At 38.1% G+C, this 16,271-nt stretch overlaps 1 protein-coding gene across 1 annotated transcript in view; it reads right to left on the reverse strand.

Annotated features, from left to right (window-relative positions):
• The window catches only part of PGM2 (phosphoglucomutase 2), an 18,178-nt gene that overhangs the window by 680 nt on the left and 1,227 nt on the right, over window positions 1-16,271 (reverse strand). The window contains exons 2-15 of the mRNA XM_031553282.1: window positions 15,992-16,184; window positions 15,612-15,898; window positions 13,132-13,299; window positions 12,227-12,333; window positions 11,827-11,911; window positions 10,055-10,138; window positions 8,503-8,696; window positions 7,430-7,619; window positions 6,661-6,758; window positions 4,878-5,058; window positions 4,679-4,772; window positions 3,698-3,827; window positions 1,041-1,230; window positions 273-406 (exon numbers count right to left, since the gene is read on the reverse strand). Of these exons, the coding sequence (XP_031409142.1) occupies window positions 273-406; window positions 1,041-1,230; window positions 3,698-3,827; window positions 4,679-4,772; window positions 4,878-5,058; window positions 6,661-6,758; window positions 7,430-7,619; window positions 8,503-8,696; window positions 10,055-10,138; window positions 11,827-11,911; window positions 12,227-12,333; window positions 13,132-13,299; window positions 15,612-15,898; window positions 15,992-16,184 (2,135 nt within the window). The remainder of the gene's footprint in view (window positions 1-272; window positions 407-1,040; window positions 1,231-3,697; window positions 3,828-4,678; window positions 4,773-4,877; window positions 5,059-6,660; window positions 6,759-7,429; window positions 7,620-8,502; window positions 8,697-10,054; window positions 10,139-11,826; window positions 11,912-12,226; window positions 12,334-13,131; window positions 13,300-15,611; window positions 15,899-15,991; window positions 16,185-16,271) is intronic.

A 16,271-nucleotide genomic window follows, 5' to 3' on the forward strand; every position in this document is an offset into this window, starting at 1 on the left:
AAGAGGGAGTATATCACTTTCATTTAAAACAGAATGCTTTTCTCAGCCTTGTTTTTACTGAATGTGAAACCAAGTTTAAAGAAATTTCAGTGGCAAAAGAATTATTCAACACATTGTTCAGGACCGAAGCTTTATGCATAAATATTTGCAGAATAATAAAAGTGACTGTAGTAATATTATTCAATCATGAAGAGCCTTTTCCCCACCAAAACAATACAGAGGAGCTGATCAGGCCCCTATCACACAGCCTTTACCCCTGTAGGTGACAATACCTGTTTCCAGGAGGTGCACAAAGTTCCGAATAGTATTTGATTTTTGGTTCTGTTCCACTGGTTCGCATCGTGGCCACTCCTCCATTAGCAAAAGTGAATGTAATCATTTGGCTACTTTTACTAATAGGAAGGATCTGAAAATAGTAAGAACATATATATATTTAACATTTAGAAAGGGACTATAATCAATTCAAGACAAAACGCATGGTGTGATTCATATAATGTAACTAATGCATCAGATAAAAGCAAGCTGTGTTCTGTTTTCTTCATCACTGTAAACTGTGTAGTCTTGTGACTACAGCAGGCAAATCACAACCTGACCCTCAACCTGGTAGTAAAACTGCTGGTAAATAGTACCATTAGGTAGTTCATTTCAAATCTAGTCAACATTTCGACTGTAAACAGAGACTGTTCTGTGACAAGCTTCCCCCAGGACAAAAAAAAGCACGGACCACTTAGCTTACACTTACAACAAGTTAATGCAGGATTGCTGCAGCACTACAGCAAGATCCTTCTAACTCCCTGTATAGACTGTCACCTTGGGGGTGAGAGGGGAGGAGGGGAAAGAGAGAGAGAGGGAGATGAGGAAAGAGACAGAAGAAAAGGAAAAAATTAACCTTGATTTATTCCCCATCAAAACAAAACAATCACTACAAATCTAATTCAACTGATAGTCAGGTTTGAACGTATGTTTTAGGGTATCTCTCTGTACAACATTCGTATATGTACATATTTACACATGATTCTGTATGGTAAAAGTACACTTACTGCTTTTTGATCTGGCTGGCTGCTGTCATAGCCAGTGGTTAGATCCCTTATTCCAGAAACTTTAAATCTACCACAAGATTTCGGATATGTGTCTTTTCCATCGTAATTCCTAAGGTTGTCAAAAAGCTGCTGAATCACTTTAGGATCATGGCAGATGAAATATGAAGCTTTGGTAATATGGAGGCCATATCTGGGAAGACATATACCAATCAACTGAGAAACAACAGTCTTACTAGTTATACACCACACACATCACACAACATTCTATGAAGCAAGAATCTGTGGATAACTGTAGCATAAGTTCAGCCGTTACAATTTTTTAAATGTCTTGACAGTTCAATTGCTCCATTTTACATACTTGAAGAGGGAAAGGTCTCCAGATACAAATTTCCTTAATAACTGAAAGTGAGAAACTTCACTTCTAAACCAGAAGGAAAAATGATGCCACGAGGAGATCTAAACACACAGGAAAATATGTCTAAATACGTAACCTTGAGTGGATACTAGCTGACCTCTTCTGAGTAATAGACTTTTTTCCAGACAAATTACAGAAACTGCTTTCCCATTAAAGTGTTTCTATTAAACTACACTGTTCTGTCTATAATCTCTGTACATTATCATCTCTTTACATTATCCATTTGCTGCCAAATAGCATGATGCCGAATCTGCATCAAAAACAACTTGCCTGCTAGCACTGAATTTTCGGAACAGCATGTTGTTGGAAAGCATACAGACCTGGACTGGTTCTTTCAGTGACTCTTCCTAAAGATAAACAGCTGATAAGAATCTTTGATGCCTGGAGAAATCTGAAGGACAGAAGCTTTCACTAGCACTATTATGTTCATGCTAGAAATCTGGAAGGCTTCTGAAAGAGCAACATATTTATACCTAAGTGAACATCTTGAAGGTTAGTAGTTGTTAAATCAATCTTGAGAATCCAGCAAGGAAATTTAAAAAGCCTACCTTATATTTGAAACAAGTGATGAACCTGCTAGGACTGTGTCCTTTTCCTTATCTACTCCAGCTTCGAGATGGGGTAGTAATGATAACAGGCCCTCTCTGCTATACCTCCAAAATACTAAGCAGAGTTTCTTCTGCTCTACAAGCAGTTCACAAGATAACCCTGACCAGAAAAGAAGGGAGCAGAAAAACGGAACACTATACTAGCCACAAACAATAAGCAAACATCGATAACTCCAACGCAAACCAGGAAAAGCCCTGCCATTGCAGTTATCAAGCATCTGTTAATAAGACTGAGCTGTTTTCTTCCCTGTATATTTGCAGGTTTTCCACAAATGGTGACCATGTGCAAGAAACATAAGCAGTCTTCCTCTGAGGTGCATCTACAGGATGCTTTCATGCTAAATAAGTCTGACCTTCTTAGCAGCTGTTTACACAGTGGACAAGTAGCATGGCTAAGTTCCACTTGGTTAAACATCCCGATTCTAAAGGCAATCTGAATCAGGTGTTTACTGAATAAGTACTTAAGCAAGCACATGCCAGAGAAGGACAGCTCTCTGAATATACACTTCCAACTACAAGCAGCAAAAAGAATTTCCAAGTCAGATACCCCATTTGCAGTTCTAGACATGATTTCCTCTGTTTGTCTTTGTTTTACTGTTTCATTCTGTTTTCAGACTTCTGCTACATACAAGAGCTGATGAGTTCCATGGTTTTTGCAATGTTCTTGGCACCTGATTCCTTCTTAATTTTTTGAGGTAACAAGTATGTTTAGTGCTCTGAGGACTGGTGAAACAAGAAGCACAAAGGCTAGAGTTTTCCAAGAGTCTTTCTGCAAGATCCACCACAGCTTTCTTAGGGACGCCACTGGAAATGAAGAGGTGGAGAGTATCCACCAGCCTGTGCTGCTCTCTCCTTTTTAATGACCAACCTAGAAACCACATGAGGAATGCAGCACCCTACCTCATGGAATCCAATAGCCATTTCAGCTATTGATTTCTGCAGGTCTTTGAATGTGTTAAAGGAAAAAGAAAAAGGAGTGCCTCATATTCAAAGCTTTCAGGAGAATACCCAGTTGGATATAGCAAGCAGAGCCAGTCATAGCACATCAGCTGAATCAGCTTAAACCTCGGTATTCAAGAGCAGAAAGAAAATACACTATCAATCAAAAAATGAAAGACAGAATAATATAATAAAAATTCTAACTAAGAGCCAACTAGAATTAATCTAATCACAAGTAGTACTGCAAGCAGGACAAAAATAAGCCAGATAGCATAAATATGCCAGAGCTACTTAGACACATTCTGCCGTTAATGTTTTTGTGCATCTGGTGTGTTTAAGCACTATGAGCTCCACAGTGCACCAATACTGCTGGGGAAACAAAACAAAACAAAGTCCAATCTTTTGTACAAGAAAGAGCAGAGCTCAAGAGCTAAACTTTTCAAACTGGGGAAATCCATGAGAAAAACAAGAAAATGTTATAAACATCTCTGTAATAGAGTAAGAGCTAGGAAGGTAACCATTACTTTAAAACTACACAAAACCAAGTCATGTATGTAACTCCTGACGTAGGAGAGCTCCCCGGATCACTGTTACCATACCTGTCTGTTTGTTTCTTTGTATACCATAGATTGCTATTAAGCAACTTACGTGGAATGGAGAAAATCTGATGATTAGACAATTATAATCAAACTCACTCATCATAGACAGCCTTCAGCTGCTGAGACAAAGATAAATTCCTGGTTGCCAAAAAGCTAGCCATCTCTGCAGTTATAACAGCAGCACTGACACCATCTTTGTCCAGAACAGCAGGGCAGCACATATATCCTAAACAAAGAAAAAATAATATTTATTATTTACATATTTGATGGATTTTTTTTGTTTTGTTTTTTAAATAAGAATAATAGATAGTACTGGGGGGAAAGCAATGGGAATGGAGTTGTTTAAAGAAGAAGTGAATATTGCTATAGTATGTATTTTTGCTTTAATTCTATAATGTTTATTCAGCATAGACTAAGATTTGAAAAATTGTTTCTCTTCTAATCAAAATTAATTTCAATAAGTACTTAATGAGTTTTCAGCACAGATTTGTTTTATATTAGTGCCATGTGCTCCTGAATATCTTTGGAACTGTTACAAAAAAAGAAATGCCACACTACTAGAACAGTGCAAGTGCGAGACTCTGAAGTGTGATTACCCCTCCCCAGCAGTATATGGTAACGTTGAGAATTATCCATTATATAGTCACATTTTCACTGTTTGCAGATACTGAGATACTCAAGAAATTGTATGACAGCTTTACAATTTTTGTTGCATGTACTTTCAGCTTACACACGTCTTTGCAGCTTACTAATATTATTTGCGGGAAGTTTTACTTCATTTTGCTCATAGTTAAACTTAGCTTAAAGATGTCAGCTGCAAATACCCCATTTGAAGCCTAAAGAATGTGCCTTTATCAAAAACTTGTAGAGAATGGTGCTGCTAAAGACTTACAGGCACCTAGTTCACATCACTATAGTTGATGCTAAATAGAGATTAGGATTGCATACTAGTAACACCAATCAGCCAAGTGGATGATATCAATAACCCCCATTAAGGTCAGCACTAGATTGCCATTTTTTGAGAGTAGAACACTTTCGCTATTTTAAAGGATACCAGAACATAGCATACTTTCTTACCTATCGCCTCTTCAAATGCAAAAAGAACAGCTTTTCCTTGATCCATGAGCTGCTTGGCACGGTTCCCCATCCACTTAAAACCTGTCAGCGTCTCCTACAAAAGCGATGACAAAAAAAACACACAGACTTTAAAAATAAAAGCAATTAGTAGGAAAGCAAATAAAAGTATATCCAGAAAGTGTATCTTCTAACAACTTACCTCAAAGTGAAAACCTTCCTTTAGTGCAATTGCTCTCAGGATTTTAGAAGAAACTGTGCTTGATAACATGTAGACATCTTTAATGGCACAAGCATCCCTATTTTGATTTTTCCAGCAAGTGAAGATCCACCAACCTAACAGAGCTCCCAGCTCATTTCCAGAAAACACCTTCCATTCACCACTGGAGAGAGAGAAAAAAATAGAGAATTTAAAGGACTGTACTGAAAAAACTTCTTCTTACATATATGAAGACTAGCAAATAAAACTAAATCTGAATTCCAAGTAACAGTAACACGATACCTCATGTTCATTGAGAAAAAATATATATATATTCCCCAAAGAATCCTGGAATGCTTATTGTCCTCCTCCATCATATGCACCAGCTAATGAGCTTATCCAGATACAAAAAAGTGATATTTCTGGCATATTTTAAATAAAAAAAAAACACAACACAAAAAAACAACCCAGCAGATACAAATTAAAAAAAACAATGATTACAGACATGCACAAAAAATGAAAGTATAGTTCTCATGTGATCAGTATTTTTGGTTGACTTGGTGACAAATACTTCTTTAAATGACAAATACATTGATCTGTCACTGAAAAAAACCAACAACCATATATATCCATCGTTCAAACATGAAAAACTGAATGAAAAAGGAAAAACAGATGTCAAAATTGCCCACAAAATCCCAGTCATGAAAGGGGAGAAAGACATTGTCAGACTGACAAAAATCAAGACCTACAGTAAAAATACCTGTTGTGAAAGCAAAGCAGATGCACCTCCTGCACTTACTGATGCCAGCAGGCATTAAGCAATACACAGCAACAATTTAGCATAAGAATGTGTTCTAGCAGAGGTTTCTGTCAAAGAAGTACAGATACCATAGAAGCCTATATTAGTACTTGATTAGTGTATGAAAAGCTACAGTGGAATTTAGAAATAATGCAGGATCAAAAGTTAGATGACTATTAAGACTGGCTAAACAATTAGCAAAGCAGCAGGAGAATGAGAGCACCATACTCTCAGTAGTGATGCATACAATAAACTAAAACCCCTTCTAAATCCCATAGCCATAAGTTTTGAGACAAAAAAGCATGGGTGATTTTGCATTCTTGTTTTAACCCACTATAACTAGCACAAACTAAAGCTTTTTATGTATTTTCCTCACTGCTCAGTTCCAAGCTAAGACTGACACATGCCAAACTCCAGGATATGCCAGCTAACGTTTCCAGAGAGACAGTGGAGAGTGCCAGTTAGCTCATCCTACTTAGGCAGAGAAGCTTCCTTAGATCATGCTATGAAAGCAAAGGGTAAAAAACCAAAATCTAAACCCAACAAACAGGAAAGCCAAGACCAACAAACAAACCAATTATTCTTTATTCCTGAGATAATCTGGTAACTACAGAAGTTGTGCAGAACATTCAAGTTATTTCTCAGTAAACACAATATGAAAGTATGTTCATCAGTCTTCTGAAACATTTCTATCTGAAAACCTGGCTTTAAAGAAGTACAGCATTCACAACAGCTCACATATTTCTGTGCATATCTTGAGTGCAAATGTCAAATAAGTATTCAGGCTTTCTTGTGGAGTCTAATTTTCATCACTATTTAATTTACCACTGTGGTCTTCTGCATACAGTCCCCTCACATTTCTATATGGTTTTAGTCTAAAAAAGACAAATGTGACTATTCTACCTTCCTCTGCAACATAGGAGTCAGAATCCCTCAAATCAGCCTAATGTTTAAGACCAAAATGGTTGTATTTATTTGTTGCCATACCTTTCTTGTTTCTCTGCCACTGCAAGTCGATCAGCATCTGGATCATTTGCTAAAATGATTTTTGCCCCATCTTTTTCAGCCAAAGCAAAAGATAAGGTCTGAAAACAGTGGTAAACAACATCAGGAAAGTGTTAATACTCCCCAGAATTTTCACATCCTTTACAGATTTCAAATAACTTTCCCAGTTTATTTAATTTCAAACACTCAACTTCATGATGAGTCTCAAACAACATATAACCAATTCACAGATAGAAGCCTGGCAACAGCAGAGCACGGGCAGGATATTTAACTTCACCTAAATCATTCTGCTTTTGTTGCTACAGCCAGTAGAATCTTCACTAAAAAAATGATCATACTCATATCAGAAAATCTAGTCTCCTTATTGTCAGGATTGCCCCTGATCCAATTGTAGTTTGAGAACAATTTCAGCCTTGGTATTTCAGATGTGAGCTGTAAAAACTTTTAAAAATTGACTATGAAGATCTCTACTTTTTATTTATTCATTTATTTTAAATAGGAATTCTATCTCTTTGCTCTAGGTGCAGATGCTGCACATTCTGTTAGTAGAACAAAGCACAGTTTAAAGTTACAGATAATTATTACCTGACTGCCTCATAGAGAGTTACGAATTTTAATGAAATAATACCAGGAAATTCTTTGATAAATGTAAAAATAGACTAGAAATGAACACTGAGACATTGCAACTACTAAGAAATACACATATACACTGTATTTAGAATATTAAGAAATATTAATTATATATATTTACCAAAACACCTTTGCCTTCTTCAGGATTTGGATACTTCACCGTGGGAAATTCTGGATCAGGATCCTTCTGCTCCGGAACAGCAAAAGGAGGTCTAAGATCAAATGCCTGGAAGGCCAGTTGCACAAATTTATGACCTACACCATGCACAGAAGTATGAACAAATTTCAGGTTTGTTTCCTTGTTTATTTTCCTGAAATAAAAGAGATTAATAATAATTGAGTATGGCAGAGCATTCTGCATGAAAGTTTACTATGTTCAGAAACCAATGTGACTCAGTATTCTATAGTACTGTTAACATGATAAACTAAAGGAGGTCATTTTTTAAAGGCAATGACTTCTAGATTGGTTTAACCTCATTTTTCAGATCTGTGAGTCACTGTAGGTGTCCATTGTTCTGGTACATGCAAATTACTGGAAAAACAGTAATACACTCTATACACACCAAAGGAGGTGAGTGGAAAATAAATACAATTGACTGATTCCTCATCCCCAACTCTGGAATGTAAACCATCTGATCACGGATAGTTAAGATTGTGATATAAACAGGCAGACCTAACAGGTTGCTGCTCATTTAACTTACAAAAAAAAAACATCCACTTAATTTTATTGAATAAAGTTTATTCAAGCAAGCAAGTGACAGCAATACATATGTGCAAGGCTCCCAAGGTCATCAGAAACATATGCAAGAATGACAGAGTATGACCTCCTTCTATCAGAACAGTCTGGCTCATTTTAAGGCTGTAACCCCAGAACATTAAATTACATAGTCAGTATCGACACTTAGCTTTCCCCTAGCTGCACACAGTAGCCCCATTTGGCTGATGCAGTCATATTATTACAGGAAGATTCAGGAAGAATCAGAAATGAATCACCTTACTGGTTTAGATTCTTGCCAGACTATGTTGATGAACTGACTGACTACGTAATGACACAGCTGCCAGTATTACAACAAAAGATCACAAGAAAGCAAATACAGGGAGGGAAAACACAGCAGAATCACAGCTGCCTTGTCTTGGGTCAATTTAAACTGCCATGAAAAATCCCGTATTCTTAACAGAGTTAACACTACTTACCTGTGAAAGCACTGTTTCTGTATGTCTTTGAAATATTCCTTATTGATAGTGGCATATGGGTCATGGAGTAGCACACTGCTGTCAATTTGTTTGTCATCCCAAGCCTGCGGCCATGGCTCCTTATTCTCCTCAATGGCCTGAGAAATTCCTTTATCATGAGGGGAAATTATCTGAGCACCATTTTCCCAGTAAACCTGAATGATAATAAGGGTAAGAGCTCATTATTGTCATTAATGTGGTAGAATAGCTTTGCCATTTTTTGTTGGCTAAAATGTATTCGATAGAGTATTACAGTAAATTCCACTGAAGAATAACCAGAGTAATTCTCTGTTCTTATTCTCAATGTTTCCCCTGAAGTCCTATTTTTGTTCTACAAAAAAGCTATTAAGCTTCATCAGAGCACACTTAAATTCATAATGAAACACAAAACAAGGCTCAGCTCACTTACTGAGAAGATTCAAATATCAACCTGTCTGCTAGCTTTGGAATTGATAAATTCCCCAAGATACTTCCTCTCAATTTTTAGATAATCATTAAATATAAAACAATACTTTAGAGGAAAAAAGTGTCAAAATAAAAATGAAACACTTCTACTACAAAAAAGAACTAAGGAAAAAGGCACAAGAACCTTGCAGCTGTCTACAGCAGCAGTGTTGCCACAACAGCAAGCACAAATTCATGTAAGCTTCAAGATGTTCCTTACCTGCAGTCCTCTATTTTTTAAAAATTGCTTATATATCCAAGAGCAGGTTTTATGCTTATCTATAAACAGAATTGTGTTTTAATTTAGACAGTTGTTTGCACACTTCCTCCTACTGATGTTTTGCAAGCTACATCTTTAAGGAAATATACCTAGCAGCACCTGTGTCATGTATACATGTACATCAAATAACAAAAACACCAGCAAAAATGAAGTTGATTAACAAAGTAATTGATGAAACATCCAAACTGATATGAAAAAGCTATCAAGATTAACACATTAAAAATAAAATATAAAAAAAGAACAGTTCAAACAGTAAGACGAGAAGTTCTGAAGGGACAGGGAAAAATCACCTCGCTTTTCTATTGTACAAGACAAAGAAAGACCTCCTAACCTTTGTTTTTGTATTCTGGAAACAGTCTGTATATGACTAGTCCAGGTATGTGATTGGCAGACAGGCCGCTCAGCCATCTGTCATTTGTTTCTTGAAACACACACAAAAAAGGCACACTGATAATTGTATCATTTAGCAAAAGAAAAAATATACTATGTGAAATTAATGGAATTTAATCCAAGTGTTTTTTTACAAGCAACTCATTAAGCTTACTGAATATTTTAAAGTATTCCAAAAGTTCCAGAACTATACATATCTTCCTGCTTTATAGAGCTAAGATATTAATTATGTTATTACTGTAACACGTCACTGTTTAAATCTAGATCTCAAGAATCAAATTACCTGTTCATTTTGTCAATAACACAATAGGAACTGCATACAATGGTATTAATATCTCTACATGGAAAAAAATGATTAAGAAACAACGAAAATGAAAAAAATAGATCATTTAGGAATACCTTGTAACCATTATCTTGCTTTGGATTATGGGAAGCTGTAACCATAATTCCAGCACAAAGCTTCAGATGAGTTACCGTATATGGCTGTAAAGAGAAAAGATTAACTGAACTGGAATATGAAAAACATTACAGGAGATTTTATGGTATATAAATGAGAATACTTCCATACTGCCAAATAAAAAGGTCAGGATACGATTCCTGCAGACAGAATCCCTAAAGGAACAGCTACACTTGCTCCACCAGAATCCATGTGATACAACCTTAGCTCTTGCCATTACTTGATATTAACCATAAACACACCAAGTGTATTTAGTGCTGTTTCAGATACTTTGTAGCTCACTAGAGTAACATTTTTACAGAAGGAAGCTGAATGCATCTGTTGTGTGCTTCAGAATGACATGAACCACTTCAGATCTTCAAGAGTATAAAGTATTGGGAGAATGACAGAAGTCTGCGTAGGGCAACCAGAACTAAAACTGCAGCATTCTCATCCATATTGTCTTGTGAGAGCAGTTCTTGAAACAGGAAATGAACCTGGGGGTCCTGGTCAATGTTCAGCTGAACATGATCCAGCAGTGTGCCCAGGTGGCCAAGGCCAACAGCATCCTGGCATGTATCTGAAATAGTATTGCTACCAGGAGCAGGGAAGTAACTGAACCTCTGTTCTCAGCACAGGTGAGGCCACACCTCGAGTAGGTGTTCAGTTCTGGGCCTCTCACTATGAGAAAGGCATCGAGGCCCTGGATTGTATCCAGAGAAGGGCAACTAAGTTGGTGAGAGGTCTGGAGCACAGGCTGTAGGAAGAGCTACTGAGGGAGCTGGGATTGTTCAGCCTGGAGAAGAGGAGGCTCAGGAGTGACCTTATTGCTCTCTATAACTACCTGAAGGGAGGTTGTAGTGAGCTTGGGGTCAGACTCTTCTGTAACCAGTGACAGGACTAGAGGGAATGACCTCAAATTGCACCAGGGGAGACTGAGGCTGGACATTAGGAAATATGGTGGTCAGGTGCAGGAATGGGCTGCCCGGGGAGGTGGTGGAGTCACCGACCCTGGAGGTGTTCAAGGAACGTTTAGACATTGTGTTGAGGGATGTGGTTTAGTGAGAACTATTTGTGACAGGTGGATGGTTGGACTGGGTGATCTTGCAGGTCTTTTCCGATCTTGGTGATTCTATGATTATAGTATGGAATAAAATTGTTTTGGAGAGAGCTATTATAAACTAGTCCAAGCAGATAGAGTGAATTGAAAATAAAGCATTATTCATGACTAGAGGTCTAGTTCAAGTTCAATCCTGGCTATTTAAAAGCAAATACAATCAGCTATAGCTCATGCAACACTGCTTTAACTTGTCTTGTGAAGAATGCGGCCTTAAATCTACCAAAGTTTATATCAGTACAAGCATATTACACACTAAGTCTCTATCCCTCCATATCCTTATGGGTCCCTTCCAACTCAGATATTCTAAGATCCCTGTGGGTCCCTTCCAGCTCAGGATATTCTATCACTCTGTTAAGCTAGAGACTATGAAATTACTTCTTCAAGAAATGTGCCTGAAAGCATGAATGGGTACAAATACAGCTCACTGTCACAGATATTCTATTGCTATGGATGTTGTAAATCAAACTTAGCTAAGTAAACATAAAGCAAGCAGTCTAAGCAGTCAGAACTTAAAAAGTTCAAAATGTTTTGTCTACTTTTCCTTAATATAAGTATTAATTTTTGATATCTCACAGAATTTGTGTGTATATAAAAAGATTTAATAGAGAAACATACCACAAAAGGTGTTGGTGTTATGTCAGAGAAGAGATAAACTGGAACTCCCTGACTGATGAATGTATTAGCAGCGAGTCTTGCAAACCTAAATAACAAGAAAAGAAGCCTTGGAAATATATTCATTCTCTCATCCATTTGTTCCCTTGAATTTCAAAGTTTTTCCTCCCCTCACTCCAATTAATAAAATAAAATAAGGGAAATCATTATACACAACTTAAACGTGTTCCTTCCCTACTCCTTAAAGACAAAACACAACTATAAAAACTGCCTTGGTGTTAAGAAAATAAAAATACTATAAATCTCTCAAATTCTTTCTAAAGAAAGAGAAAATGCTGTTGAAGCAGTTATAAGACCATGAAGAATCATGTAAGACATCTACAAAATACTACCTGAAAAGTACCTTTTGCTACTACCTCCACTTGAAAGGTGGGCACGAGCATCAAATCCAATCACAACTCCTCTCTTTTTTAGGTCACTGAAATTCTTCTCAAGGTATCTGCAGAATCCCTGAAGACAATAACAAATTCATTAATATAATCTCAGTGATTGTTTTGTCATTGGATTAAGATGACTGCTAAGATGTTGACATTTCACTACACTCATCTCAATGAACTGGATTGGGATTCAGTTCAAGATCAATAAACACCATGAAATGACAAAAGCCTTCAAATCAAAATAACAAAATTTGACAGCATTTAAGCACTTTTCCAAAAATCAGAACCAGTTCCAGAAAGAACCAGTTAACATGGTTAGTCTGATCTGCAGATTCAGAAATTATTTATTCTTTAAGGTATCAGATAAGGAAGTGAACAACTGACCAACATTTCAGTTGTGGTTTAACCCTGTGGGTGGCTCAGCACCACACAGTCATTCACTCTGTACAACTGCTTAACTATAAATATCAGTGTGCTATCAACATCGTTCTTCTCCAAGAACCAAAACATAGCATCATACCAGACGCTCTGAAAAAAAAATGCATCCCAGCTGACTCTAAGACAGAATTGAGTCTCAGCCTTAGTAATGAAAGGATGCTTGTTTAGGTCATGATACAATGATACACCAGCAGTCCAAGATACAGTAATTCTGAGGACTTTGTTTTTTAAGCTTCCTCCAGGTAGATTGACTTTAGTACCTATACATGTATATAAGTTCAGCCAAATGCTGGTTAGCTCTGTTTTCCTCCTTTTTCTTTTTGATTAGTAAAAACTATGTACTTCCCTAGAATGCCCATTTGCTTGTCATAAGTGAGGCCCTCCCATTCCTGGATCCAACCAGTTGAATGAAATAATACGATGAATACAATACCTGAGTTGTCTGGATAATAGTCAAGTCATTCATGTGAGAAATTCCTGCTCCCATGGCAGCCCTGAGCCCAGCTGTGCCAAATTCCATTCGTGAGCCAAAGTATTTCTGTAGTTCTGCCACATTTCCTTCAGCAACTAGTTCCTTCACTATTGCAGAAGTTTTTGGATTCTGTAGATATAACATTCAGATATTTTAGAAGTGTTTTGTGTGTGTGTGTGTTTTGTTGTTTGGTGGTTTTTTTTGTTGTTGTTTTTGTTTGTTTGTTTGTTTTTAAACACATTTAAGCTTCTTAATAGAACTGACGTTCTTCCCCACGATCTCTGCTGGCTTATTTTGGTATTACAACACAGTGCAGTGCTTTGGGAACCCCGGAACTTTTGCTACATCTCCTGAATTTAAAGTTAGCACAAGAGGGGCAGTAAAAAAACCAAACAGACTGGTCAGGAGAGAAACAATTTGCACAAAATATATTTGTGAGTAGTGCTTGTGAAAATCCCTGAAGTGCCACACTCATGATTACAGCTCAGCTGTTACAGTCAAATTCTCACACTGTGCAGAGCAGCAAGAGAAAGGTCCCATCACACTAGTTATGAATGATGAAAAGTTTCTTTTCTAAGTCTTCCTCCTTTTGTTGGTGTGTTGCTTGCATGATACAACTCCTGCCAATTCTTCATTTTTTGAATTAGTGAAGTCTTGTATGCCCCAACATCTCAATTACGTGGGATTTGTCAGGCTTAACATCAGTTCAATTCCCTGAATGCTGGTGAGCCGGGAGGACAGATGGCACTCTCCAGCCACCAAGCAACAGTGTTATGCAAAGCAGCAGTGTGCTCCTCGGGTTACTCACAGCACCATTACATGCACTTCATGCTGGAGTACAAAGATTATTATTTCCAAATGAACATAAGCTTTGATACTTGGTCAACCAACTGACCTCGAGAAGGTCAGGGACTTGATTGTTTCTTGGATAACCTAGGTATGCTGAGATCAAAAGAAGGCCTAGCAGATCATCCTGGGGACAAAAAAAAATAAATCTATCTCTCTCTATATTTTTTTTCTGCAGCTGAAGAACATGCACAGAGCAGTCATGGGAGTAAACTTTTTATAAAAGGATATAAGGACTCTGTGCAAACTGATACCAGTTTGGATTACCAAGCAAGCCAACTGTGTTTTTCTTAAACATTACAATACGTTCATCATTTGTGGACACATCCTGCCCTAATTACTGATCTATGCACCTGCTGAAGGGCAGGCATGACAGTCTAAATGGCTAATGAGCCTTTGCTGATAATCAGCAAACTATATACTGCAGAATTCCACTACGGAAAAAAGAATTGTTTTTTCCACTGAGCAATTAAGTACCCCTGAATTATTGACTTCCAGTTTAAGAATTAGTAATTTACCAGTCCAGGAATGCTGGCAACTTAACCTTCCTTGCAGGAGCAGGACAAGAGTATGAGAATATCCATCTCTCTGATTACAGCAGCAGGTGTTATGATACAAGGAATAACCATCAGTGCAACTTGCTCAAATGTTACCTCCTCACACAAAAGTTATTTAGCTGAACCCACGCTAACTGAAGGCCCCAGAGATGTTCCATCAGTGCAAAAGTCCTTCCAGTGTTTTAAAGTATCAGGACAGGTACTGAGTAAACAAGTTTTATTTTTAATAAAAACAGAAGCCAACTTATATCCATGATTTTATGCATGATAATAAGAAAAATGAAAAATATGATACTTCTGTAACGCATATGGTGATGAAATAGCCTGTAATATACACAGTAATTGTTACCTAGGTAAAACCTTTCAGCAAAGTCAGCAGTCACCATTTCCATACACAAGGGTTTGCTCTTGCAAAATAGTAGTTTGCAAGAAATGTGCAGCTTATCATCATTAAATATTAACTTCTCCCTTCAAATTAAAAAGCTATCCTTGCTCTTAAAAGGGTCTCTTAAAAAAAAAAAAAAAGGGTAAATGAACAAGGGTTATATTGGACTAAAGGTATTGCTCAGTGCAAACACTGTAGGAATTTCTCCCTGGCAAGTGAAATAACAGGACCACAGCAATGACGCCTTACTATTTTTGAGCAATAAGCAGTGAGGCATTACATACTGGTCAAGTAGTACTGCAGTCAAAGATGCAATTACTAACCAAGAGCACACCTTGCAAAAAGGTACAGATACTTCAGGGGATGTTGAATTAGACTTCAGTAGGGATTCATGAGATAATTGGAATCACCAATAAAAATGAAGTGATTAGACAGAAGACTCGAATATAATTAACATTAGTTGGAGAAGTTATCTTATTAATACCATATTAAACCAGACTGTTCTCTCAAAAATCCATTGAACTGAGAAAAACACAAAAGCTTATTGAAATCTGAGAATGTATATATATATATATATATATGTTCTATGCTTTTGAGAATAGCCTTGAAGTAAGCAGAAGGCCACCTACCAAAGCAGCATGTACCGCCCCTACCTGCGTACTGCGCGGCGATGGGCAAAGGCAAGCCGTGACAGCACCTCGGGGACAGCGTGCTCCAAGTGAACAACTGCCGTGTGTAGGGACACCAAGTGCCAACCACCCATAGCACAGCCAGGCCTGATCTGTGCAGGAAATGCAGTGACGGGCAGCTTCGTCAGCATTTCCTGAGCACGGCCACGCAGGAGGTCTGTTTAGCCATGTGGAATATGGAAATAAAGAGATGCTTTTCCGTCTACACGCAGCACGGTCAGGATCAAAGCAGACGGCAGCAGAGAGACGTCCTCAGGTGTCTAAACATCTCCGCAGGAACAGACACGATGCGCACTACAGCAATAGCAGGGAAAAGCAGAAAAAGAGCCCGGAGACGGGAGCGCCCAATAGCCCGCACGCCAGCGGCGGGATGGTGGACGGGTAGCGGGACTCTCGGCACTGAGGCAGGCCCACACGGATGGCTGGAAACGGCGTTTCAGCAAACAAAACACGGAAGACCCGTGGGCTCCGAGGGGCTCCGAGGCGCGGCACAGCAGCGCGCTCCTGCCCTGAGCGCTGCGCGTCCGGCAGCTCCCTCTGCAACAGGAGCGCTCAGGAACAAGAGGGAAAGGCAGCGTACAAAGAAACCCGGCAGGGCGCCCGCAGCCTCACCTTGTCCCACTG

Source organism: Meleagris gallopavo, chromosome 4 (genome assembly GCF_000146605.3).
Source record: "Meleagris gallopavo isolate NT-WF06-2002-E0010 breed Aviagen turkey brand Nicholas breeding stock chromosome 4, Turkey_5.1, whole genome shotgun sequence".
NCBI lineage: Eukaryota > Metazoa > Chordata > Aves > Galliformes > Phasianidae > Meleagris > Meleagris gallopavo.